A 27,221-nucleotide genomic window follows, 5' to 3' on the forward strand; every position below is an offset into this window, starting at 1 on the left:
TTATCTTGCTGCCCTCTGACAAAAATGTGCTTTGGAGCAGAGCTTATCATCTGCAGTTTGGCACATGGAGGGGGGGGGGCTGGTGAGGGGGCGATGGAGTTTATCCCTGCGAGCCGGGGGCAGGCGATGCGGAGCGGGCGAGCCGGCGCAGCGGTGGGTGCCGCAGCGGTGGGGGGTGCCGCAGCGGTGGGGGGTGCCGCAGCGGTGGGTGCTGCCGCCACAGATGGGCATGAACAGGCACGGGCCTGACCCAGCCAGCCTGTCTGGCAGCTCTCCAAGGGGGGCAGATAAAAAACCAGGTATCTGAGCCAAAATCCCAGCTCAGGTCTGAATCGGGCGAGAGCCGAGCTTTGCTCCCGGCTTCCCAGCGTCACCCAGTCCACGGGGCGGCCGAGGTCAGACCTTGACTGGGACCTTCCCTACCTCCAGTTTCTAAACTTTGGATCATCGTAAACAGGGTGATTTATATCAGACGAAGATGCTGCCTGCTGTAGCCACCTTTCCCCGCGGTTATGCCCCAGGGAGCACAGGGCATCGAGTGCAGAGGCAAGATGAGCAGGCCAGGGTGCATGCCCTGCGGTTGCCACCATCACCACCAGTTCCCGCTGGCTCCTGGGGCAGGGCGAGGGGGTGCTGGGCTGGCGGGGGGGTGGACGCTGCAAACCAACCCCCCCCCCGGGGTGAGGGCAACTCTACAAACGCTCAAACCGGCAGCACCAACCCCCCCACTGGTGTGAGCCTGGGGTTCGTGTGAGTTATCACCCTCGCCCTCTCGGCTGCTGGGGCTGGAGATTAAGGAGCTGCTCCTTATCGGCTGCCGGCCCCGCACCCGGCCCCGCACCCGCGGGGCTCCTCTTTCGGTCTTACTCACCGGAGAAATGAGTAAGCCTGTTGTAACCGTCACGCTGTGACGCTCCCAGGCAGCAGGCTCGGGCTGCGTGTGGTTGGGCTGGGGGTGCGTTTTTTTTTTTTTTTTTCTCTTAAGCATCTCGGCACACAAACCTGTAGTAACCAGGATGCGTTGCAGACACCCGCGGGAGCTGGGGCTGTGCTGGAGTTCAGTGCCTTGCACGTATGGAGCTCGCCGTGTCTGATGAGGATGGGAAGAGGAAACTCTGCGTGTGTATGTGTATGTGTGTGCAAGAGGGGGAAATCCAGGGTTCTCGCTGTGCCAACAACCTGGCAGTGCCTCACTCGCACGGAGACCCCCCCACGTCTGCTCCCAAACCCACTGCCTGTGCACAAAGCTCTTGGCCTATTCTCTGACCCAGCTCCTCTGTGTGTGTGTCCATCCATCCATCCATCTGTCCAGGCGGGTCTCAGCCCCCCAGTCTTCTCCGGCACCATGCCGGGATGCCCTGCACAGCGACCATTTCTGGCAGTTTAGACGGCAGCTACAAGAAAATATTCATGCAACTCTTCAGCTTTACTAGGCACATGACCTGGACAGTGCCAATGGTATAAAGATTTGGATTCAATTTATTATTTTTTCTTCAGGCTCTGCCTCGGCTGGGCAGCTGCAGAGCAGCTCTGGGGCTGGGGCTGCTCCCCTGCCCACAGGGAGAGGGGCTAGGGCAGGCGGCTGGCAGTGCCCGGCCAGGTCAGCCTGGCAGCATTTGCCCAACTTGATGGGATATTTTTAATTTTTTTTCCATTCAAGCCTGTGCAGAGCTGCTGGCAGGACTGGAGTTTTCATCCAGATTGCAGATGCCCAAAATATCTGTATTCTGGACTGAGCAGACTGAGGCTGAAGTGCCCGTGGTTGGCTGATTGAAGAGAGCGTACGGGAATGCAGAAAGACAGACAGACACCCCCAGGCAAAGTGCCTGAGCGTGTATGGCAGCAGTGGGCAAGAGGATGGGGAACGCCGCTGGGCACTGCTCAGCCCAGGGCTCCCGCCAGCAGGAGCCAAGGACGACGCTGGACCGTACGTGCCCATCTCCCGGCCACGGCTCTCAGCGTGTGATCTTTTTACTACTTTTCCCAGCCTGTTGAAACGTGAGCTCAGTCCAGGACATGGTTTTGACCCGGACTAGCTCGTGCTCATCCCAGCGATGCCTGGGTACAGCTCAAGGGCTGGGTCCTGCCCAACCTCATCCAGAAAGTAATGGGGCTCCTGCAAAGCCTCAGTCAGCCCTTGGGGTGCTCTAGGGTGGGCTCAGCAAACGGAGAGCCTGGAAAGGGAAAACACTGCAGCACACGGTGGGCAGGAGCGGGGTGAGTGAGCGCTGAGCCCAGCGCAGTTCATGGACCTCCTGTCCTGAAATGTCTGACCACCCATAAACCGGTCCTGCCTGCCATTAGAGTTGGTTATATTGCTGTTATGTTATGCTCCTCATTTTAAATTATCTTCTAATCTGCAGTTCATCTGGCATCTTCAGCAGCCAGGATTTATGAAATAAAATATCAGTTGAAATAAGGCATTCATATGTATTCTTTCACACACATACATATGAAGACACCCAGCTATTGATAGAAAACATGTGTTTGTTCATACATACATGTTTCTAATCAGATTTATATATAATAGAAATATATAAATATTTTTGTACATATAAAACTCATTGGAAACAGGAAACCAAACTAGTTTACCTTACTGAAGTGGCATGAAACAAAGAGTAGCATGCACTGCTGAAAATAAGGTAGGATGTGGGGTTTGGAGGGTTTTTCTTCTCCTGAGGGCTCATTCTACCATGCCTATGTCTAAAACCTGCTAATTTTAAAGCCAGCTCACAGAACACTAATGGTACGATTATTTCACTTTCATTTTGCAAAGCTCAAGCTTTGCTTAATGTGCTAGCATGTAAGCAGCTCATGTAAACACAACCAGCTGATGCCACTGGAGAAAGCAAACGGCGCTCAGTATCGCGTGCGCACGCTGACCTCCCTGGTGTTTATCTAGAGGTAGAGATTAAATGGGAACCACTCAAGTGTGCTTAGTCTGATTTTAAAAGATCTTTTGAATGTTAAACATGTAATAAGATGCTTAGTGCTATTTTCAAACCAAGATGTGTTGCTGGCTGATTTACAAAAGGCCGCGGTCTCCAGCTTTATGTGGGTAAATGCCTTTAAAATTCAGCTCCTGGGATTTTGAGGCTCATCGGTTCAATAGGGCTTAATGATCAGGCTGCCCAAGCTGCTTCCCAAAATGGGAGTTGAGCTCTTCTCTCAAGTCAGTCCTTTAGATTATTTCACCTTACGCTTCTTTATCTCATTTCTGCTTAAAGATGGCTATAGCGGCTCTCGAAAGAAGATGCAAAACATCCTTTAATAAGGGGCCAATAATACTAGTGGTGTCCCGATGCAATTTTTAATGCTGCTTGTCTCTCCTCTCTGCTGTACCACTCCAGTGTGGTGGATGGGGCGTGCGATGGTGGTGCAGCCCCCACATTGTTGCCTGACACCGGGCAGGCGGCTCCAGGAGCCAGCTCCTCGCACGGGGGGATAATGCGGATCATAACCTGGATAACGGGGGCATCGTCACGCCGCTGGTAAATGTGCAGCTCATGACATGTGAATGCAGCAAGCCCAGGGGTTGCTGCAGAGGCTGCAGCTCGAAGGTGCCCGCAGGGAGAAGGAAAAATACTTACTTTGTGAATATGCACATGAATTTTTATATATAAACTATATACGTGTGTTTAAACATATCTGTATATAATTATAAATTCAAATTATATACAAGTTTAAATATATATACAAAAAAATAAATTTACTCCTGCACATTTAGGGATTTCTAGAGAAAAGCATGTATGCCCTGTGCTCACGGGTAGCGCTGCCCTGAGTTCCGCTGCAGGCAAACACCGGTGCCATGGTAGCATTGCTCTCACCCCACCCCGGCCCCGGGTTTAGCAGCTGAGGCTGGGCACAGTCTGTACCCGCTGCAGTCTGGTTCCCCGGGGATGTGCTGTGCCTTTATTGCCCCGTTACACCCTAAAACACTGCAGCACTTTCAGAACAATCTCCGACTTCTCCATCTCTGATCTTTCCAGGACCAACTTCTCCATCTCCAACCTCTCCATCACCACCATCAGCCTCCCGACCGTGGGCACACAGAGCTAATAAATCTGAGCCTTTAATTGCCCTCCCACACAGCGAGGCCTTATCTGAGCCATCGTCCCTCTTGCCGTGCCTTGTCACACCTCTGTGTTTCCAGGTTTGTGCTGCTGGTGTCAGCAAAAGGATAAAACTGCAGTTATTTGGCTTTGGTTTTAGGTACAGATTCCCCCAATAACACGTTCCTGGTTGTGTGGTCCCACACAATGTGTCTGACAGGGCAAGGGCGCTCTGCCTGGGGGGGGGGGGATTTACAAACCCTCTGGTTTTATCTCATGCAAGGGTCCACTTTTTTGATTACTTATGTAGCTAAAACTATGCAAAAATTAGTGTGTGTGTGTGTGTGTGTGTGTAACCCTATAAATCCCATTGCTAAAGACATCAATAAGGGCAGAGGGGGCTGCTGGTCTGGGGTGCTGGGACCACTGAGGCTGGAGAAGCCCTGATCATCATTTACAGCTGGTTATTATTCAGGTCACAAGAAGACCTGATGTCTTTGGTACCCAAGGGAGATTTATTTATCGCCCCCCCCCCCCCACCCCTGTAAGTTCAGGAAGTTTTCCACAGCTCTCTGGGAGAGCAGCGGTATCAGCAGCTGTAGGTCTATCGGGCTGAGCAGAAGCTTTTCCAGGAACTATCTAGTGAAACACATGACCGTGCCCCCGGCCGAAGGGCGATACGTGACAGGCATTCACCGGGCTCCCAGCGAGTCAGTTGACTTTGTTATTCAAACTATTTTAGTGATGGTTTTTAATCCCAGGCTTAAGTTTTTCTTTTTCTTTTTTTTTTCCCTCTTTTTTTTATTCCTTTCTTTTTTTCTCTCTGAACAAGGGAATCTCTACGTTGGCAGGATTGAGAGAGGCACAAACGAGGGAAAAACAAGTTTCAGCCAGAAGAGAGAAAAAAAAAAAAAAGGATGCTGTTAGCATTCCCTGTATGTGAGGGGGGTAAAAAACATTTTGCTGTGAACTTTATTTTAAAGGGTAAGTGCCGACAGCAGCCCGGTTACTATGCAAATAAATCCTGCGCTCGGCCTTCCCCTCTCAGCCGTCAGGTTTTTGGCACTGGGGTTCGTTAGCCGTGGGAGCTGGGCTGCGGGGGCTGGCAGTGCCCCCCCCCAAGGGCAAGTCCTGGCCCTCGGTGGTAGCCCGCGGGGCTCCCCGAGTGCCTCAGCCGGCTAACGCGGGATGGTGGGGGCAAGCACTGCGGAGATGCGGCCTCGGTACCCCTCTGCCTCTTATCACGAGTGGGTTCGGGCGGCCGCTGGCAGCAGAGCCCTCGGCTGCGCCTTCGCGATGGGGGACACCCCGGGGCGAGGTAGGGCCTCGAAATCTCACCCGGGGCCATCCCCGTCCCGCAGCGGGCAGGTGGGGAGGGTCTGGCACCAGCCACGAAGCTCGGCAGGCAGCCTGGGGTGCAGGGATGTCTCTCGGCTCGCCGCTGCGGGGTGGGAAGGGAGGCGATGCCAGGGACCCCGGCACTGGTATTTATGGAGACGCTTCCCCGTGACAGCAGAGGGGCCGCACGTGCTCCAGCCCACGCAAGCCAAAGCTCACCCTGACGGCCCCGGTGCGATGGTTTCCTATGAAAAAAGATGCGAATTTGTCATGCAAATGACCGGGCATGTGGGTACAGCTGCTGGGAGGTGGCCCGGACCGGGTCAGCCACCAGCACGGCCACAGGGATGTGCCCAGGACAAGGTCTGGCCCCCCCCCACCACGGCTGCTCCCACCCCAGAACCTGAGCCAAGCAGATGGTGCTGCCGGGGCTGCCCTGCCAAAACCATCCAGTTCTGGCCGCTCCTCCCTGCGTCCCCGTGGCTGCACCGAAGCTCTTACACCAGCACCGTGACTCCCCAGCTCATGCCCGCCCCGGGCTCCCATCTGCCCGGAGCAAAGCTGAGCTGCCTGGGGTGAGCTTGCTCCGTGCTGGGACACTATAAGGCACACGGTGCAGGTTAAAGAGGATGCTCCATCAAGCAAGGCATGCACACAAAAAAAAAAAAAAAAAAAAAAATCACACACACACACAAAAAAAAAAAAAATCACACTTTTAAGCAATTGCGAAGTGGTTTATGCACTTGTCCTGCGCTACCCTGACCAGTCATGAACCCCACAGCCACCGCCTCTCATCCACACCCCACCGTTCATACGCCGCATTTAACCCCTGTCCCTCTAACACAGCGACTCATCGGGCTCTCCCCACTTTCCCAGCCTAGCACCAGGCCAAGGAAGCACTTGGACTCCTTTTCGGGGGGCTGCAGGCTTCCCTCGCCACCCGGGAAGCCGGACAGCAGATTTCATTATTCTGCCGGGACGCAATTTCACAGTTGGGTTTTCGCAAACGGGAAGGCGGCAGGTTGGGCTGGTGTTTTGTTGTGGTTGTTTCTCCAAACGAGCCCAGAGCAAAAGGGAGCGGGATCCAGGAATGGCATTCGGCAGCGGCGGGCTGGGTGCCGGGTGAAGGAGCTGTGCTGCCGTTCAGCACCGCCTGCTCCCTCGCTTCCTGGCGGTTTTGGGCACCTTTCAGGAAATTAGAGTCAGCTAAATGGAAAATCATCACTCTTTTCACTTCAAAAATGCACTGGACGCATACTTTTTTTTCAACGGCAAATTAATTTTCGGAGGTCGCGGTCTTCCTATCGACCGAGGGAGACGCGGGTCCGCGGTGAAGACAAAAGCCGACGTTCAGCAGCGCCGGAGCCAGGCAGAAGCACTGCCCGAGGATGGGCACCCCGATGCCGCGGGGCCGGGGCCGAGCGCTCCCCGGCAGCTCCCAGCACCCCCATCCGCCTCCAAAATCCTCCCCTCCCTCCTCCTCAGAAAGACTCATGACAGGGAGAAAGAAGAATTGCTGAACCATCTCTGGCCCCGATAGTACTTCAAAGGCAGGTTTCTCGGCCAGGCCGCGCTCTCCGCCAGCGCCGTGCTGGATGCGGCGCTCAGCTCTTACTCCTTTGGCAGACCCACAGCCATATCCAGAAAGCAATTACTTAAAAAGGAAATAAATGTCACCCACATGGTTGTAAGCAAAACCCCGGGCAGGATGAACAGAGCCCTACCAGGATCTGCATTCTCACGCAACATGAGCGAGGGAGGAATGAGCTGCTTCCATTCATCGAGATGGGCTGTTTACTCTGAGGCCTACTGATGACATTAAACATGCCCGCTGCGTGCCTTCGAGTTCCCCAGGGCAGTTGATTAGACACAGTACTGAACTGCCTCTGCTTTCATCCTACAGCATCTTCTTCCCCCAGGATGGCTTTAGGCATCATCACCTTCAACAGCAATATAGGCTGGTGCCAAAGATGCAGGGACTTCCCGGCACCAGTTCTGCCATAACCTTTACAGAGATGAACTAGGTAACTGGCATGATCAAATAGAATAATTTTCTTTACTTTTAAAAACTGATACTTGAAGTTTGTAATTGTCAAAATCTGAAAAGCAAACCTCTAAAGCAAGTAGGTTGGGGAAAAGTCAAATGCAGCCATCTCACTACCGCAAAGGAGGCTTAGGGGTGCGAGCACCCTGCCAGAGCCTCGCTGCTGCCTGCAGCCTGCCTGGGCCCTGCTGCATCACAGAGGCCCTCAGCAACCCAGCCCTTAAGCAGGACAAGGCTTGGGCAGACCGCTCATTTTTGGATGGATTCAGTTTTGGGAAAAAAAAAAAAAAAAAAAAAAGAAAAAAAATTATTGTAAGCAAATAACAGGAGGAAAGCCCCATCCTGAGGATCCCGGGACGAGATCTGATCTCAGCTGTCCCCGATTCCACTGGAGCTGCAGCAGGATGGCAGCACTTTATACCCTCTGCTCCGCACAGGCTGAGCGCGAGCAAGCGCCCGGTGCTGGGCACAAGCGTTGGCGACCGCGCGGCTCTGGCGCGGCGCTCCAGGAGCTCAAAAAGCCCGAGGTGACTTGGGACGTGCAGAGAAAGCAACGGCACGTGGGACACGCTGCAAGGGACGGCGGCACCCGTGCAATGCCCGCGCGACGCAACGCTGGGTCGGGATCCGAGCAGATGCTCTGGCCAGGCTCCGCCGCAGCGCAGGACACACGCTCCCAAACCCAGCCCGGCACGCTCGCGGGGGAAGGCGCAGCGTAGCCAGATCAGGTCGGTTTGAAAGTACTCCCTAATGGACGTCAGCCAAGCAAACATGGTACCATACAGTATCGAATAATTTTAAAAGTTAAAATAGTTTATTGCTGTTCTTTGTAGAAATGCACTTAACTTACATCATCTGTTCTCTTCCTTTATTTGGCTGTTGGATTAGAGGCATAAAAAGGTTACGTTTACCCATTTGTTCAATGACATAACACCTTTTTCTCTTTTGCTCCGCTCATGATATTGTCCTAAGCTTCACTGGCCAACAGCCCCTAATCTCTTTTACATAAATACTGTAAATGTCTCCATAGGTTGCAGCATTGTAACAAAAGATCTACCAAAGTAGACAAAATGTTCGGTATTCTTGGTTGGTTTTTTGCATTTAAAAATATACCTAAATTTGAGATAATCTTAACAGAGTAACAATTACAATAAGAAAATAGTACAGTGCGTTGACTAAAGGAATATTCTGCTCTCCTTCAAGCCCATATTCCCTTTTGCATGTTGAAGTGATTCAGCAATTACTTAAGAACTTTTACCTACATACAATAATTTAGTAAAATGAGAATTAAACAAGGCAGATACTTACTACTATTCTTCTGTCTGCAATTCACAGCTCATGCGAATAAAATCGCAATAAATATTAAAAAATAGTTTTTCTTTTTCTTTTTTTTTTTTTTTTCTGTAAGGCATCTCTGAGTATTACAAAGTTTTTGTACAACCAAAAAATAAGATTGCTTTTTTTCCGTGTTCTCCGAGTACCTCTGTACCTCAACAGTAAATAAGAGGATTGCAGGTTTGATGAGGAAGGGCGGGCTGACAGTGCAGATGGGGTAGGGGCAGAAAGAAGACCACAGGTGATGGAAGCAGACCGCGATGTGTGCAAGAATCTGTAGTTTTCCTGTGAAACATTTCAGTCACTTTTAGAACATCTTCAAGACAGTATCTGTCCAGATTGGAGGAAAAAAAAAAAAAACAAAAAAAAAACCAAACACCAAAACTTACCAGAAGTCCATTTTCATAAGCACAGTCAGACTGCAAGGGTTTGGGTTCGCCCTTAACACTATAAATAGCTTAGGAATTGATATGCACCTAGGTAAAGGGGGGGAAAGGGTCGGGGTGATTTTTTTTTTTTTCTTTTTTTTGTTTTGTTTCTTTTATTGTGGGCTTGTTGTCGTTGATGCTTTTGCTGTCCTAGTCGTATCCTTCCACGGTAAAAGATTGTCCCAGGTGGCGAAGGCGCAGGCAGAGCCCTTACTGCATGCGGTCGGGCTGCAGCTGTTGGGGCTGGTACTGCACGAAAGCGGTGGCGGGTGCCGCTGGGTTGCTGGCGGTGATGGGAGGCTGGACTGCGCCCGTGTAGCCGTATCCCACAAACCCGGCAGCGGGGGAGGCAGCGTAGGGGTACTGATCGTAGGCAGCTGTGGTGTACTGGGAATAGGCTTGGCTGGCGGCGGTGTAGTCGATGTAGGGAGACGTGATGGACTGCACCGGGGTAGGGATCACCACGCTGGGCTGGATGATAGCTTGGGGGTAAACATAGTGAGGCGTGAGTCTGTGGAGGCAAAGGGAGAGAGTCAGCGAGGGGCTGGGCTCCTTCCAGCCTGCGTGTCCCCCTCCCGACCCCCCAAATTCACGTGCGTCAGCCACAGAAACGGTGCCGCCCAGCAGCGCTGCCCTCAAGGGAGGGGTGCCGCTCGGGGTGGGGGGAATGAAAAGCAAAACGCTCCTAGACCCCAAGGGTGGAAATAGCGCGAGGTGAAGCACGGACTGCAAGGACGGACACGCACCCTGGTCTCCAGGTCTTGTATCTCCCCCTGCTCAGGCTGCTGGTCCCCAAAATAACCTCCCCGTGACGCAGCCCCTGCCATACCGGCTCGCCGCATCTCCTTGGTCCCCACACGCCCTTGCCTCTCTCCGTCAGCGCCAGCAGCCTCGCCGCCTCCCGTATCCTCCAGGTCCACGCTCCCCACCACCGCCCAAACACGGGTGGAGGCTCCTGGGGACCCGCAGCCCCCCCAGGGCACCCCCTGGACCGGGGGACACCGGCTCGCTCCTCCGCTCGTCCCATCGGGCTAGCATCCCACCAGGGATGACCGCTGTCCCCGGGCCTTCCAGCTTGCCAGCTGTTACCAGTTACTACGCATTTAAGGCTATGTTTCCATAACACTGGATGTTTAGGGCAATGCTACAGGGTGTTTGTTGTAAAACACGCGATACTAATTCTGGTTTTCTTCCCTTCAGTAACACTCCTCAGCAGCGACCGTGCCAGCAGCCCCTGGCCCGGCAGCGATGCTTGGGTGCCCATGAGCTTTTACATCCAGGCTCTGCGGCCAGCCGTCCCCCGGCATTTCATCTGCCCTTTCGACGCAGGTCCTAACGCGTTGCTTTTCACCAGCCGGTTTGCCCCTGCCCCGAGGTAGCCGTGCTGCCGAGAGGAACGTAACAACGCCACAGTCAATTAAAGTCCGTAGACTGAAAGATCCCGGAGATGATTAATGCAGGATTGCCCACTCATTTGCTAGAAACTGCTAATGAGGAGGAAAGGGGGGGGGGGGGGGGGGGGGAAGGCAGCAAAATGAAAGGGCTATATTTTCCAAAGAGCCCACAACAAGTCAGGCCTCAAACAAGAGCAAAAACTGCGCAAACCTGAAGGTTTAGGTCCGTCCACGCGAACTGCCACGGGCCAGACAAAAAATGGGCAATTGCACATCAACTGCAGAGCGCAAACGGTACCCGCCTGCGCAGCCCTCGGCAGCAGAGAGCTCCATTGTGCACAGGCTTGACGGATTTGGGGCTTGTTTAAGAAACAGGGGTGTGCAGCCTGACACCAGCAAACGGCACGTGACCACTGAGAGATCAGAGCCACACGCACCAAAAAGCACACGCTGTGGAAAAGGTCCCTTTGGCTGGCTGCTTGCTGAATTGCGTAAGGCAACAGCACGAACCAAAACCATACTTTGGAGAGCTCATTCCACCCTGCCCCCAAATCCAACTCGTTTTGGCAAACAGCAAAAAAAAAAAAACAACCAAGGTAAAACTCTGCAGGGAGCTTATGCAGATTCAAATATTTTGGGGATTTTTGTGTGGATGTGTGTGACAGCACATTTTCAAACACGACCACTTTTAAAAGCCTCCCACAGACTTTTCACAAGACACAGCCCTGTACGTGCCTAAACCGCTCTTTAAAGCTGAGCTCAGCTGCTCGGGGAAAGGATCTCTTGCCCACTCGTCCGAGCTGGAAACCCCAGCAGACTCCCCACGCTGCCAAGCAGCGGGACCCGGTGCTCTGGTGCTTCACGGGGACTCAAAACCAGGGACCGGACACTTCTGCTGGATGAGTCACTGGCCACCCTCGTTCCACCCTCGTGTCCGTCCTAGGTCGCAGCCACCACCTACAACGTACTGGGGTCCACCTGGGGCTGGGTCCCTCCTATCCAGCAGTTATGGGGCTGTTCCCGTTTGCTTTACAACCAAGACTGGATGGTTTAACCCGCTCTTCAGGCAGGAGAAAGGCTTCTCGCAAACAAGCGCTCATCTGAACCGAGTTTTCTCTCGTTTTCCCACTCACATATGCACTTTGGTTTTTCTTGAGGCAATCTGCATGATGAGAGAATGATTGCTCTCCTCCCCCCACACAGCCACGCCGCCTCCAAAAATCAGGGTCCTTAGATATACTGAGGCCACCGCCGGAGGAGCAGCACTGGGGAGGATGGATGGTGGAGAGCAGCACCTCAACTTTTGGCCGATAAAGCGTCAGACCATCTCCAGAGGCCAGAGCCATCCCTGGCGTAGCGCGGAGAGAGGGACCTCACAGCCTTTCAGTCCATAAATGCAACATAGCCAATATCACCCTGTGACTAACAAGAACGAGATGAGGCAGCAGAAATTCACTGAATCACTTTCGGTTTAGCCCTGATCTAAACGGAGGCCGACACAGCTGAATCAGAGCTGGAGCGCCAGTTCAGACCAAGGGCACTTGATGTCACGCGCTCGCAGCGGCAGCGGCCGCCTCTTCCGAGGAGCTGGGCCTAGTCCCAGCCCAGAGGTTCCTCACGCTTGGCCGCCGGGGCTTCGTTTTGTTTTGCTTTGTTTTAAATAACGCAGAGGCGCAACGCCGCTCTCTCGGCCGGCCAGGGTCTGGGGAAAGGCTCCGCAGAGGCACCCCCAGGCACTGGCCCACGCAACCGCTGGGGGCGAGCGGAGCCGACCCCACGCACGCCTCTCGCTCTACCCCCGTGTAAATCGTCAGCTCAGACGACAGCCTGCGTCCCAGATTGGTGACAGATGCTCTGGCTGCCTGTCGCTTCTCCCTACACGTGGGGTCCCACTGCCGGCCTTCCTGCTGCTCCAGGGCTCGATAAAGTTAAAACCACTCCACAAACGCCAAGGAAAAACAAATGCACAATCCTCACGCTCGGGACTCACTAAAAAACGCCCACTCAGCGGGAGCAGAGGAGGGACCCGCACTTTTCCCGCACGCAAGCGCTCGGCCTGCGCCCGCAAAACGAGCGGGAGGACGGTCCGAGAGCCTCCGAGGAATCCAGCCTGAGCATCGCCCTGTTGGAGCAGCTCCGCAGGTCACCCCCCGACGTCCCTTGCTGCCACCCAACTGCTCTTGACACCCCACGCGGGGCACGCGTCCGCACGCTCCCAACTCGTCCCCAAGAAACTCCGCACGTTGGCTTTGCTTTCACGTACACGGCTCCTCCGTCGCAGCTCCCACGGCGTGCTCCAGAGTGACAGCAAATCCGCGACATCCTGCACTACTGGGTTTTTTTCCCCCAGCAAGGAAAAATTCCAGCTCTTCAATGCTACTTTGAATAAAAAGCACCATTAGCTAGGAAGACAATAAGCACTCCTGTACTCTGTTTCCAGAAATACATCCCGGCCCAATGCATACGCAAGCGCACATCACACACCATAGTTTACTGCACTAGAAAAAAAAAAATCACACTCAGCAACTCCAGAAACTGTTTCTATGTGAAAGGGAAGGTTCTTTCGGTCTGTGGGGTTTTAATAATTTAGCTAGAAATTTCCATCAGGATATTATGCAGTTTGGACTTCTGAATTAGGTGGACAGATGGCAGCTCATCGATCAAAACAAAACACACAACCCAAGGTAAGGTCACTTTGATGACTTGCAGCTACAAACAAAACAAAACAAAACGGTGCAGTACAATGAAGTTCTTTGCTGGCTATGTTTAGCGTCCATAGAAAGTCTTAAAGTATTTCCCCCCCTTCCATTATTTCTGAAGAAGATCTTTCGGGGGGGGGGGGGGGGGGGGGGGGGAGCTCTTTTGGAGTTCTTTTTCTAGAAATCAGCAAACTCTAATCTGCATTTCTACAGAATGAGTCACATCTGTGTTTTAAGACGCCTTTCCCTTCCTCCCTCCCTGCAGTTTTCCTCCGTCCCCCACGACAGGCCCTGCCAGCCAGAAGAGAACTTCATCCAGAATACACACAACGTGATTATAAAACATCAACCAAGTGATCAGCCATTGCCACCACACATCAAAGTCATCCCGTGGACAGCAGACGTACGAGATGCTTACGGCGTTATGATTAATCCCGGGCAAAGGCCACAAAAGGCAATGAGCGTGTTCAAACCTAAGTCTAGAGCCAGCGGTGGCCGCAGGAGGGACTCGGGAAGGCGGTCGCGGTGCAGGAGGGCAGCCAGGACCGCCACGCTAGCCCACGTTCCTAACTATGTGGCACGACACCACGCTGCCCCGGCAGCCAAAATTGAAAGACACGGAACAAAAGAGATGGTTACAGAGCCATCGGCAGAGGAGATGCAGGATCGGCTTCTGCTTTTGCCGTGAAAAACACGAAGGGCAGAACAAAAGCAGCCCGTTTCTGGTGCGGTCCTGGGTGGAGGTGTTCAAACGCATCGGGTGAGGCTTGCGGCTGCCCGCGCCCTCGGCTCCCGGGAGGTGCCGCCTGCTGAAAGAGCGGACTTTTTAAAACCCGCCGTCGCCCGGTTCTCCCCACTGCACCAGGGGCAAGCTGCAGGGCCGGGGGGGGGCTGGCGGGCAGCCGCAGCCCCAGGGGCAGCCAGGAAGAAGGGACAAGTCGGATGGCCACGCGTCCCACACCTCCTCCCGAACGGCGAGGAAGAGGAACGAGCTAACGAGGCCCTCTCCCTCGTCAGCAGCTCTACCTGGCAGAGCTCATCCCGGAGGCGCTTTACGTATTCGATATCAGACTTACACCTAAAATGTGTTTTAGCTGCGCTCTCTCAGCGGTCTCCCATCCTGCGGGGCTTCCTACGCGTGAGCCACGAGCAGCTCCCGCAAGCTGCATGGGGCTGGGAGAGCAGCGAGCGGGAGCTCCTGACCCCCTTGATCTCCGCCGGCTACGCTGGGAGCTGGTTTCGCTGCTTCTGGAGAGGTGGGAGACGACTGCAACCCTCTGTCAGGAGGGACACAGCATCGCACGAACCCTTGGGAAACAAGGAGGGGCACAGGGCTCTTGGCAGCCTCACAGAGATCAGCACACAAACGCCACCGCCGCGACCAGCCTTTTATTCCTTGAAGAATAAAAGAAACAGAGCCCTTTGTGTCTGCCAGTGAAGGCACAAATTCTGGCATTTGACCCCAGGAATTTGGCCTCCATTTCCACTAGAGTTGACCCGTTAGCTGCTACAGGGACACCCACACTGCCACAACACGTGATGGCAGGCGGTGCTGGGCTCCAGTTGGTAGCTGGTGCTGCAGAACGAGCTGAGCATAGCCACAGCCGACCACGACAGCAACCTGAAAACTACCTCCGGTGAAGCAGCACCTGGGCGACGGATTTGAAGATGTATTTTGAAGCGGATTCACGAGTTTTAAGAGCACCAGAGAGAACCTGCTCTGGGAAGCACACTCCGGCAACACCAAGGAAAGCAGCAGCAGTCCAGGAGCTCTACGCTTGCATTAGCAGTGCCGCAGCAGCACCTCGGAGTTGGTGATGCACGGACACATCCCGATGTAACTCACGCCCCAAGAACATCATTCCTGAAGGACACTCCCAAGCCGCCCGCAAGCACTCACCTCGTGGAGCCACTTTCCGTAAACCCGTGTGGAGCGGCGGCAGGCTTGGCAATACGTATCATATGGGCCCCAGCCACAATCACAGGCTGTGGAAACGTCAGAAATTCAGGTCCTGTTCTCAAATCCAGACGTGATGAGGAGGGGCTACAAGCTGGAGCGCGGCCAAGGCAGTCCCCGCCTGCCAACAAGGACTCTTGCTCCGGGAGGAGGAGATCCCATAGACTTTATCCACCAACACCCTGGTGCAGATCAGGACATCCATTGTGCCCCGACCACTCCGCAATCCATCATCCACTGACATGACAAACCTCCCAATCCCGAAACGTCCCTACTAAAGCCGATTTAAACCGGCATTGAAATGTCAATGGCTTCTGCCTCATCAGCCAGCTCTCTCGGCTAGCTGGAAGTGAGACAAGGATGAACTCTGGAGCTCCGTGGTACGGTATTTATCCTCACCTACTACAGTGTGACACAAACGCAAAATAGCTAAACCAACCAACGCAATTTCTGCTCATCTTGTAACTAATTTGCCTGTCTTCTACTCGTTCTCCTCTAGCCCTCTGAGGAGATGTACACAGCAGCCTGTGCAAACAGGTACACGACTGGGTTTCCTGCTTCCCTGTTGGGACCAGACGTCTCCACGCCGGTGGCAATCAGCAAGGAACAACCTGCCGCAACAGACTGTCCCAGGCTGGAATCGGTACAAAAGAAAAAGTAAGTATATTGCAGGATTCAGTGACAACCTCTGCTGGTTGCTGAGCCTACCAAAACCATTGCTCAAGAAATACAAATGCCAACTTAAGGACACAAGAGCAATCCACGATTTCAATTTATTTTCGTTTTGGCAGGAGAGAGAAAATGTAAGGAACAGAAAGCACTGCAGTAGCTGAGAACCTATCATAGCCCAGCAATATTCTCATTTTACAGTGTTAGCACATCTTGACTTCACAATTCAACAGACCAATGGCCCATAGCGGAGGAAGCTAGATCCCACAAAAACAAGTAAAACGAAATGCCGTCTACACTTTCCCCCATAGCTGGTGCAGAGGTGTGGGGAAAAAAACAAACCAAACAAATAAATAAATAAGTAAAAAGGTTGCAGATCAAAGATGAGCGTACATCTTCTCACAAAGATCTAATCGTTTTTCTCAGCTTAACCAAGAGTCCGAGATCAACATGCTGAGCTCCACCACGAGTTAGCCAGGCTCAACAATTTACAGCTTTATCCTCTGCATCTTGCTTCCCCCACACCCAAAGGAAAAAGGAAAAAAAAATATAATCCCAAACAAAGGCATGTTGGGCCAGACCAAAAATAGTTTTGGAGAAGCAGGCTGAAAAACACTCAGGTAGCAGGAGATAACATCTGCCTGAAACAAGAGCCATCTGGCACCAAGGAAAAAGCCACATGGAAGTTTATCCGCAACTAGTCAGCTACCCAGAGAAGGAAAAACCCCTCCCCTTTCGAGTTATCAGCACAGCCAAACCAGAAATGAACCAACAGAAGAAACAGAAAAGCTTCACACCAGTGCTCTACTGGAGCCTGAGCCCTTCAGCATCAGTGTGAGAAACCCAGGAGGATGCTAGATTCATCCTGTCCACACAGGAGGAAAACCAGAGGCTCTGACAGATTAACCCAGGAAGCCCCAGGAATTCTGCCTTTAGCTAAGCTTTCCAATTTTCTTCTGCAATTTGGAGAAAACCAAAGGCTGCAGAAACATCTCCAAAGTCTTCTCAAGTACCTGACAAGTTTTGGCATAATATATATTAAATTGACTACTTTCAACTGGTTCCATTTTTTAACAGACGTTCTTTCTTCACACGTGATCCATTCCACCGACTTTTCATTAAAACCATCCACACATTTGATTTATCAAAAACCCTTTCTTGAATAGATGAAGTATTTTGAAGCAGAATGCTTTAGCTATGGAAGAAGCAATGAAATATCTATTTTTAATAAAAGAAAGCCTACATTGATAAAACATGTAACTTCTCAGGCAAGAAAGAAATTCCATTTTAAGAGTTTCAGTGATGCCTGCTGCCAGTTGTGCCTTTGTTGTTCTAGACCGCCTAAGACATCTCTCTCCACACCTTCCCACAAGCCAGAATCATGGGGGGGCTGCGAGCCTGCCCCCGGCACGGCTTCCCCAGCCTCCGCTGCTTTGGCCAGAGCAAAGCCAGCAGCAGCTCAGCTATGACAGAGGAGAGCCAAAATGCTCAAAGCTGGTGACAGGGAAACTGCAAGGGACAGCACGATCCTGTTTACGGGATTCAGAGACCGAGAAATAGGAGACTCAGTTTTAACTCTGAGGTCCACGACTTTTCATCTTTTGTGATCACAGAGTATATTTAGCTCTGGTATGTAGCTTGCTCCCATCTGTGGGGAACAAGTTCTTCATATAAGTCATATTTAGAAGTGACCCAGTGTCCTTGCTACCAAATTATCAGCACAACTGTCTAGTTCCCTCGCTGGTGTCCTCAGCTCAGAGGCAGGCCAGTCAGAGCTGCATTTATCATTTGAATTACTGGGCATGTGTTTAATAACTACAGAGTTAGGGACCAGCATGCCAACAGCTGCGCAAAGGAAAGATGAGATCAAGTACAAGCTGGACTGCTCTGAAAATTCAGACACGTGCATGAGTCTGCCACATCGGGACGACGTGGCACCAGCCAGATCAGAATAGGAGAATCTTGTATCTGCCACTCCCCAGCTCCTGCAGCAAGGGGAAAGGACTTGGGTCTCTGCTGCTAAGGAGGTTGCTCTCGTGCTGGCGAGGATGAAGAGCAAATCCACCAAAGGCAACGGAATCACGCAGAGAAGACAGTGTGCACAACTCGAGCCATGTGCTGGAAAGACAAAGCTAGAGCCAGCTCAGCCTGGCTCTCCATCACACGCAGGCACGCTGTGCCCCGACTGCGCTGGAAGGGCACGTGGCACCCTTCAACCAGAGCCTGTCCCCTGCAAAAGGTCCACTGCTGCCTTGAGCTCGGCACACCATTTGCGTAGTAGCCAAGTGCAAGGTCAGTACATCAGACCACGCTCTCCTTTTGTATTGTTCTACAGGCCTACGCTAGATGCAGGACACGAGCAAATTGTGCCCAAAACCAAAACAAATTGTATACCAAGCCCTCGGGTCCGATACCAGCATTTGCTACCTTGAAGCAGATGTTCAAGAAAATTTGCAAAGCCATCTGATCTCCTTATAAATACATGTCTACCCTGAAAAAAAAGGCAAAAAAAAAAAAAAAAAGGAGCTCTTTCTGACTGGCAAGCATTTGGTCTGAATAGCAGTAACCATGCCCGAGAACTAGCAGCTGAAGCCATTTGGAAAATGGATTTGAATGTTTTTTAGGAAATCCTCCCCCCCCCCCCAAAGCATTCATGTTATTGGCACACGATAAACAACAGGTGCCGGGTGCGCCCTCCCCACGGGAGCTGCTTGTGACCGGCAGAGCAGGCTGGGGTCCCGCAGCGGGCCAGCTTTTCGGTAAATGGTGCAATAGGAACTCGGAGCACGGGGGATGCCAGCTGACAGAGGCCGAGCAGAGCAAGGCCAGCATGCGCCGGTTTACAAGCATAACCACAGAGAAGATGAAAGTTTGTTTCCTTTTATTTTTAACCCAATAGAGAAGTTTTAAGGATAAACAGCTGCAAGGGAGGGTAGGCTGACACAAAGAGGGACTTTCTTCACTTCCTAACTGCAGCGGCATCAATGCATGAAATTTCAAACTCAGAGAGATTTAACTCTTTCCGATGCTGCCCGAGACCAAACGCGGGCCAGAGTCAGGGGGCAACCAAAATAAGCAACTGCACGAGGACGGGCAGCGGGGTCTCTGGAGCGACGACATCCGATGTGCAGACACGGAAAGAGCTAGATCCTGCTGCAAGAGACAGCTATATGTTTCCAAGAGCTCAGCCACTTACTCAGTCGCTGGTAGATCTCCCACACAGATAGCTCCTTCGCTGAGGCACAGCCACAGGAACGCATCTGCCATACGCTGCTCGCGTCCAGAGCAGCAAGCACGGCTGCGAAGAGGAGAACTGGGGAATCCCTGTTCCCTGCACAGGCTCAAGCCTGTCTCAAGCACCGGAGTCAAGCAAGCAGAGGAGAGGACCGAGAGAGGGGCACCAAGCAGCTTCGCCATGTCACCACGTACTCCTGGTCAAGCGGTCTACGCGGCTGCTCCGAGCAGCTTCCAAAAAGTTTCAGGTGTTTCTCAAAATACTTAAAAGGGACACTGCTGCAGTAAGAGACGGCTCCATTTGGAGAGAGAGGGTCTCCCCCTTCTCTGATCGCGTAAGCGCAGCTCCGTGCCGGCCGGTAGCTGCAGGGACACGCTGGCATTGCCAGCTGCCTCCAAGCAAAGTGCAGTCTGTAAGCTCCGGATAAATCTCCCAGGCCTACTGCTGCTTCCCTAAACTCAGAAGCCAGATCTCGAGTCACCCCGACACAGACGCATCCTTTGCCTTGCATTACTGTTCAGATCTCCGGTTACGACAATCCAGAGACTACTTTTCAAAACAGGATTTACTATCGACTCCGTGCTGTCTGCTGTGCGAGTGCCTCCCCTGCCAGGACAGCAGGAGGAAGGAGAGAGGCTCTTCATGGTTTCTCTTTCTGTTCCGCATACCCCAGGCAATAGTTACAGCTGCCATTTGGGTGCCTGGGGCTGGGGGGCGGGAAGCCTTCAGTTTATAAATAATCCTTACTGATGTTTGGGTAATTTTCATAGTTTCCATTCATTTCAGGTTTCACCAAAACCTGCACTTTGTGGCTTGATAGCTGGAACATGACTGGCTGGCTTTCTCTTATTTAACTGCCTAGCAGTTAATGGGCCGTTCATTCATTTCTTCCTTGCCAAGTCCAGCTCGCACACCTAGTACCCCGTGTCCCTTAACAATCGTCTTTTGGAAACCGCATGCCAACCCCCGGGCACAAACACTTTGCAGAGACAGGAACTGCAGAAGGGAGAACCGGGCAGCGTCGTACACCGTGGGCAAAGCAGACGAGGCACTGAGCTTCGTTTGGGGAAGGTCAGGATCCGCTCCACGTGGCGCAGAGCAAATGGACAACAGCAATTCGATGAAGCTTCCAAAGACAGACAGACCCTGATAAACTCCTCATCTATCCTCAAATCCCACCGAAGGCCAAGGAAATTGTGGGTTCAAGGGAATGCAAGAGTAGAGCCTGGCAGGCTCTTTAATTTTGTTGGGTCTGCTGACAAGACAAAGAGGGAACCAGCAGCCAAGCTCCGTTGCTTGACGGACCACCTGATGCTTTGCTCAGAAGCCACAGAGCAGCCCCAGATGTGGTGCTCAGGTAAACGGCTCCACATTTTGCCAAACCCACATTTTCAGTGATTCTGCTGCAGCAATGACTGAACGCAACGAAATTCTTGTTTACTGATGCTTGCAAATAATGATATATAATCCTCTTCCTCCAACCCCCTAGTCTGCTGGTTCCTGTCTCTTGGCAACTGATAAATAATTTATAGTCCTCTCTGCTGCGTGTGCTAACTGCAGCTCTGACGGTTTAATGATGAAACCAATGCCTAAGAACTGGAACAGTAACTGTCTAGATCACAAGGAACACGCAGTTAGTTGATCCCACACTCCTCTGCATGTGAAACTAAAAGCAAACCGTTCAAAAAGAAAAACTACGTTTTCCAGAGCTGCAGGGCTGCGGCTGCTGGGTAGGAACAGCACCCACAGGAACAGCAGATTATCTGCAAGAGGAACAGGCGTGCGCCGGCACCCCTGCCAACACAAGAAGTTTAACGTGCTTCACCATTTTGCTCTTTTCTGTTAGCGTGCGTGGAAAAACTCATCAAGAGGCTGGTTTTATTGTCAACTTCTCTTGTGCGCTCCTGTGCAATTTGGAAAGCCTCTGGGGTTCACATCTCGAAGGTACCGCTGCTGCCTAACACTGGGGGCTAAGAAAGCTATTGTAGCTCCCATGCAAAGAGAGCGATTACAAAGCAGCATCTTGTCTACGTAGACTACTGTGGCTCTTGCACCAAAAAAAAAAAAAAAAAAAAAAAAAAGAGACTCTTCATTTCATGACAGATGTTCTTTGAGTCTTTCCAACAGAGCCGTAACCACTTATGAAAACTGGCATGTTTGAACTGTACACAACACCCATGCACTGGGTGTGCACTATTGTGGCAACACAGTCTCCTACATCCATAAACTCATTGGAATGAGATTACCCAGGCAGTTGGCAACTGCAGCCATGAGGGCAGAGGAGCGAAAGTTTCTTTTGTTGTTAGCAGATCCCTTTTTTCTTAAAAAAAAAAAAAAAAGCAAACCAAAACAAAAAAAACCAGCAAAACCAAAAAACTCCCACCCCAAAAAAACACAAGCAGAGAGCAGGAAAGGGATGAAGTCTTTCTGTTGACAAAGGCCAAAATCCCATCTATTTATATTACAGTCACACAAAAACCACAACAGAGCAGTGCTCAAAAGCTTTAAAAAATGCACCTACTTTCTTAATGCTCTTAGAAAATAATAATAAAAAACCCCTATCAATATTCACTTTCTGAAATGGCGTAAAAAAAGAACTGCATCAATCATTAAACAGTTAAATGAAGGCAGTATGACAGTCACTATTGTTCTCGTGAAGCACACTTGTCTTTTGCCGAGCAGCTGCCAGATCCTATTAGATGTATAAAAAGAGGACTTTTCTGACCGAGTAGGGATGGTATAAGCTATTGAAAACAGCAGACAAAAGCCCACTTTTGCAGACTATTCAAGCCTTGTATAACATCTGTCCAAAATCAATTTTTGACCTAATGTTACTTTCATTAAGTAACAGACTTTGTTTCCAATGCAATTTGTTTTCTAGGATAAAACTGTATCCTAAGCATTATTACGTGGGAAACGGCACAGAGAAGGCAGAAGATCTTATTTGAGAAACATGAGAACAAAATTTGCTTAATTGTTTTGACACCTTAAGTACTATAATAGAGAAACTATTTTCCGTTTATTTGAATTCTTGTGAATTCTTAAAGTTGGCAAAGCAGCAAGCAATGCATTGGGTTTATTATGACTAAGATTTACTGAGGATAAAGGAGGATCTTTGGGAATTACATTAAAGCTGACAAATGCACAAAACTTCTGAAATCTTCACCAGAAATAAAGTACTCCAAACATTAACAACAGCTGTTGAAACTGTCCACTCTTGACAGCTAAGGCTTTTTTCATGCATTTTAAATAATGAGGAAGTTGGTTCATGAATTTGATTTCAAAAAGACTGTTAAGAAACACTTCCACTTACCCAAAGGGTCTCTGAATGAAGGCTGGATGTAGTTGCTGCACACCTATGGTAAAACCTAAAAAAAAACCATTCAGAAAAAAAGAAATATTAACGAATGGCATCCACTATACCATTCAACTCATTCTATAGAGGCATAATTACAACTCAGACCACACGTACATGGATTTTATCTGCTATGCATGTGAGCAAATTCAGAGCCCCATTTAGAAGCAAGTTAATTTTCATATGCGTGTGTGATATGCTCGAGGACCAGATGGGAATTCAGATTAAAGAACAACGTGAAAGTTGAACAGACAATGGGGTATAATGCCTTACTTTACACACCGGGTACTGCGGTCGTTAAACCAAAAGGCAGAATGATGAAATGGATCTTACTGTTAATACCGACGCGACGAAGAGGATAACAGGAAAACAGATTAGCCGGGGAAGCAGACAGCTTTAACTCAGTTATATGAACTTAGGTGCTTAACACTAGTCTAACAGGTACGAGTAAGAAGATACAGAAGAGAGGTAACCGGACTACGCAGTGTCTTCAGTCAACAATCAGAACCATGAGGGATAAGCACGCATCATCAGATCAGATGAATCCAGCCCGAGTAACTCGCTTCCTCGTCTTACAAGTTATTCTAATAGATTGAGACGGGATCTCCTGGATGCCTCACCAGTTTGAATACTCCTTGGTTTTGCTCCCAAATAGGCCAGGTTCACATTTGCTTTCCTGCCATCAATGATGGGGTTTGGGTCTTTGCACGCTCTTTCAGCTGCGGCTCTGTCCGCCATGGTCACCTGGAATTAAGCACAGCCTTGTTTGTAGCAACAGCACTTTGTAAACACTCCGGCAACAGGCACTAAGCGGAGTTTATCTATTGTTCTGTTTTGAATCAGGAGCTGAACTCCGCTTCGTGCCGCCCCACTTGCACAGCAAGATGGGACGGGCTCCTGGGGACTCGACAGAAAAGAGGGCTCCCCCCTCGCCAAGTTACTCCTTTGGGCTTACACCAGTTGTTTTCCCTTGCCTTTCCACCTCCTCCCCCGGGCTTTTTTTAAGAAGTTGGTGAGCTAGTCCCAAAACTCCCCGAAGCAGAGGCAGCTCGGGGGGGGGGGGGGGGGGGCTGGCAGCGAGGGTCCGCGCTCCCGAGGGCACCGCAGCTCGACCGCCCAGAAACCCGCAACGGGATCGGGGGAAGGAGGTGCTGAAAGGAACGGCACGACCCCGGCCGGTACCGGGAGTTTTTCCTCCCGGGGTCCCCCACACCCCGCTCCCGCCCGCACAGCGCACAGCCTCCCCCCGGCCCCGGCGACCACCGCTCCGCCGGCCCGGAGCCGGGGGGGGGGGGGTCCGCAGCCAAGCCCCCTTCGCCGGGGACCGCTGGGGGGGGGGGGGGGGGGGAATGGCAGCCCCGGCGGGGGAGCGGAGCGGGGCCGGGGGCGGGGGGAGAACCGCCGACGCACGGAGCGGCACTTACAAAGCCGTATCCCCGGGATTTGCCGGTCTGCCGGTCGGTGATGACCACCGCCTCCTCGATGTCCCCGAAGACCTCGAAGTACTTCCTGAGGGAGGAGTCGGTGGTGTGGTAGGGCAGCCCCCCGACGAAGATCTTGGTGAAGGTGGTGTCCTTCTGCACGGTGTGCATGGTGCCGGGCGCGGCCGGCCCTAGCCGGCATCCACCCCGCGCCGCCGCCGGCTCGACGAGAAGAAACTCCCCCCCCACCACCACCAACAACCCCCGCTCCGAGCCCCCCCCCCCCCCCCGCACGGACGGCCGAAGAGGAGCGGAGCGGCGGCTGCGGTCCCCGGTTGGGGCGGGGGGCGGGGGAAACCTACAGCCGGTTCATGGCCGCGCTTTGTCCCGGGAGCGCGGGCGGCGCCGCCGCACCCTCCCGCCGGTACCGGTGAGTAGCGGCCGCCCGCCGCCGCCGCCGCCTTTGTAGGGCCGCGCCCGCCCCGCCCCGCCCCGCCCCGCCGCGCAGGGGCGCTCGGGGCGCGTAGTCCGGCCCCGCGCCCGCCCGGGCACCCGCCGCGGCCCTGCCGGTGGGCGGCCCCGGCCCGGCCGTGGTGTGTGTGTGTGTGGGGTCAGTCCCGCTACGTCGGCGGGTCCCGGGCGCTGCCCACTCCCCCCCCCCCCCCCCCAACGCCGGTCCAGCAGCGGAGCCGCTTTGTCCCACGGGGGAGGGGCCCCGGTAAGGCGGAGAGATCCCTGCGGGCATCGGGACCCCCGGCGGGCCCTGCGGACTCCCGGGGAAACGGGGTCCCCCCCCCGCGGCAAGCTCCTCCGCCCCAGGCTGAGCATGGTCCAGACTACAAGTCCCGGCGGCTCCCGGGGAGCAGCTCCAAACCCCGCGGGCACGGGGTGGGGGGGGGGGGGGGGGGGGCGAGGGGACTGTTCCTGCAGGAGCCCGCCAAAGAAAACCGCCTCGAAAGAGGTTTTGGGTTTGTTTTTTTTTTTTTCCACCCCTCCTTTTCCCTCTTTTCAGTTGCACAATAAGCTCAACTGCAAGTGTTTAATCCCTGGCAGGTTCGGACACAGGGACAAAGCCAGCGAGCCGTTTGCCAGCCTTTGTGGCGAGCTGGGTGGCAAAGGCGCGTTAGGATGCCAAGGCAGGAGGAAGGGATGGTCGCGAACCAAGTCGACGAGGAGGAAAGAGCCAGGGGTTTAAACGCTGAACAGAGGTCCAAAAATACCTTTCTTAAGCAAGTTCCTAAGCTTCCTGCTTCTCCACTGGACACACGGACAACATCTGTCTGTGCAGCCTGCCTCTGGGGGACAGGGATGCGTTATTCCCATTTCCACTGGCTGTCAGCAATGGGGTTCCCCTCCACTGCCCCCCTTTTGCATTTTGTTCCCTCTAAGGACGGGCAGCTGACAGAAGGGAGGCTGTGAAATAAACGCCACTGCCTTTGGTCTGACCTGCAGTTTTCAGCCCTGGCCGGGGAAAGCTGCGATTCAAACCTCAGAGTATTGTTACTGTAGCGCAGCCCCATATTCGATTCACGTACCCCTCTGTTCATAACTGCAGGAAAACAAAAGCTGAAAAGCTACTCGGTGCCTCAAAATCCACCCTTGGAGAACACTCGAACGGTGGAGTGCTTGCAATGCTTTCATTCCTCCCCTCCAACACTGGTTAGAGCCTGGGGTGTGGGAGGGGGTCCTAGAAATCATTTTTCATTCACAGTTTCCATCACCCAGATACCGATCAGCCAGAACCTCAAGAACTGCCCCTGTGCCTTAGATTTATCTTGTCTCTACAGGGTTATCATTTTGCATAGGAAGAGATTTTTTTGCCACGTGATAAATGCAGAGGTAATATTTTAGCAAAAAAGCCAGTGAAGTTCTAAATCACCGTCTACTTTGGCTTCTATACAGCAGGTTCGGACTCTACAGACATTTTTCTTTTACAGAGCCCACAGAGAAAAGCCAATTATTTCAAGAGAAAGGAATGCGTTAATGTCTGCACTCCGTAGTTATTCATTAATATTTTTCTTGCGCTGCTTCCATAGTTCTAAGCACCCCATGCTTCATAAAAGAAAGAGGGGGGAAAAAAAAGCCAAGGAAAGCCATTAAGCTTTTCATTCCTCAAGTGCCAGACTTCAAGACTAGGACACGTTTCCATTGATTACTGTGGAAGAAAGATGGAGCTGGGCCAGCAGCACCCAACACCACTGCAACGTTAACAGCCTTCTGCAAAAGGGACGGTCACGTGGGAGTCCTCGGAGCCTTTGTGTTTTACGCAGCGATGTGTGTATGTGCAGCCACTAGCTGTCCCTGGTCCATCCCACCAGCAAGCCCGGAATACACCTTTGGGGTCGGAATACAGCCAGAGGCCGGGGCCTCTCCACCACTGAGTCATTCCCCTTCTGTCTGCATGACTTCCACCGCAAACTGCACATCAGCTGCTTCCTGGGCCGCCCCGGCTAATGACAACCCAGTTGGCATTCAGTCGCTGTCCTTTTACAGAGCTTCATTCTGCTCCAAATGATGGCAAAGATTCAAATCATCCAAATAGAATCCGGCTCCTCGGCAAGGGAGGCAAAGCTCACAGAGTTCTCAAAAGCTACCAGAAGTCTCTCAGTTCTCGATGCTTACACTGGTCAGGGAGAGAAAAACATTACATAATTTTTTCCTCTTCAAACACCAGCCCCACATCTCTCAGAGGAGGAATCCCAGTTCCTTTTCTTTCCTAGAGGCAGGAACAGAAGTTCTCTTACAGGCAGAGCAGAGCAAGAAAGAAATTAGGGCTAAACCTGTACTTGGTGAACACCGCCAACCCCACAGCGCTGCTGGCGTGGCTGGGGGGAGCGCGCATTTGTTTTGCCACACCCTGGAAAGCAGGACGGGAAATGAAATCTCCTGTCTCATGGTACAGCTATTACAAGCGCAGGGTCTAGTGAGCTGTTACCACAAACACAGCAGGAAAGAGTAGAGAAAGCGAGTAAGGGTAACTTTATGGGAGTTAATTTTTTTTTTTTTTTTTTTTTTTTTACATTTTTTCCCTCGCTCTCATGATAAGCAGTCATCTTCCCCAAAACACCAACAGATTAAACCCAGCCATCGGATCAAAACTACAGGAGCTTGGCAGAGCTAGTTTGCTGACACCTTCCTGTGCTTTTACTACCATGAGAAGAGTACATTTCAAGTTTCTGTGGTCAAAGAGAGCTCCCGCAGAGATAGGCGTATCTCAAAGTACGAAGCTGCCTTGGGGATTGCTGGACAATGCTTAGCACCAACCTGAGAGCAGACTGCAAACAAAAAGGGGAA

General features: G+C 52.2%; 1 protein-coding gene across 1 annotated transcript; it reads right to left on the reverse strand.

Annotated features, from left to right (window-relative positions):
* Positions 1 to 8,226: 8,226 nt before the first annotated feature.
* On the reverse strand, positions 8,227 to 24,195 carry RBM38 (RNA binding motif protein 38). Its single transcript, XM_030009745.2, has 4 exons — positions 23,931 to 24,195; positions 23,127 to 23,250; positions 22,465 to 22,519; positions 8,227 to 9,708 (listed from the first exon to the last, which is right to left on the reverse strand). The coding sequence occupies exons 1-4, from the start codon at positions 24,096 to 24,098 to the stop codon at positions 9,408 to 9,410; spliced, it is 648 nt and encodes a 215-aa protein (XP_029865605.1). The 5' UTR covers positions 24,099 to 24,195; the 3' UTR covers positions 8,227 to 9,407.
* Positions 24,196 to 27,221: the final 3,026 nt, after the last annotated feature.

This window comes from Aquila chrysaetos, chromosome 3 (assembly GCF_900496995.4).
Source record: "Aquila chrysaetos chrysaetos chromosome 3, bAquChr1.4, whole genome shotgun sequence".
NCBI classification, from domain to species: Eukaryota; Metazoa; Chordata; class Aves; order Accipitriformes; family Accipitridae; genus Aquila; species Aquila chrysaetos.

Coding starts and splice junctions, on each gene's coding strand:
- RBM38 (XM_030009745.2), bottom strand. CDS start 24,098: ATGCACACCGTGCAGAAGGACACCACCTTCACCAAGATCTTCGTCGGG. Junction 23,251..23,930: donor AATCCCGGGGATACGGCTTT/GTAAGTGCCGCT, acceptor GCTTAATTCCAG/GTGACCATGGCGGACAGAGC. Junction 9,709..22,464: donor TTCATTCAGAGACCCTTTGG/GTAAGTGGAAGT, acceptor TTGCCTCCACAG/ACTCACGCCTCACTATGTTT.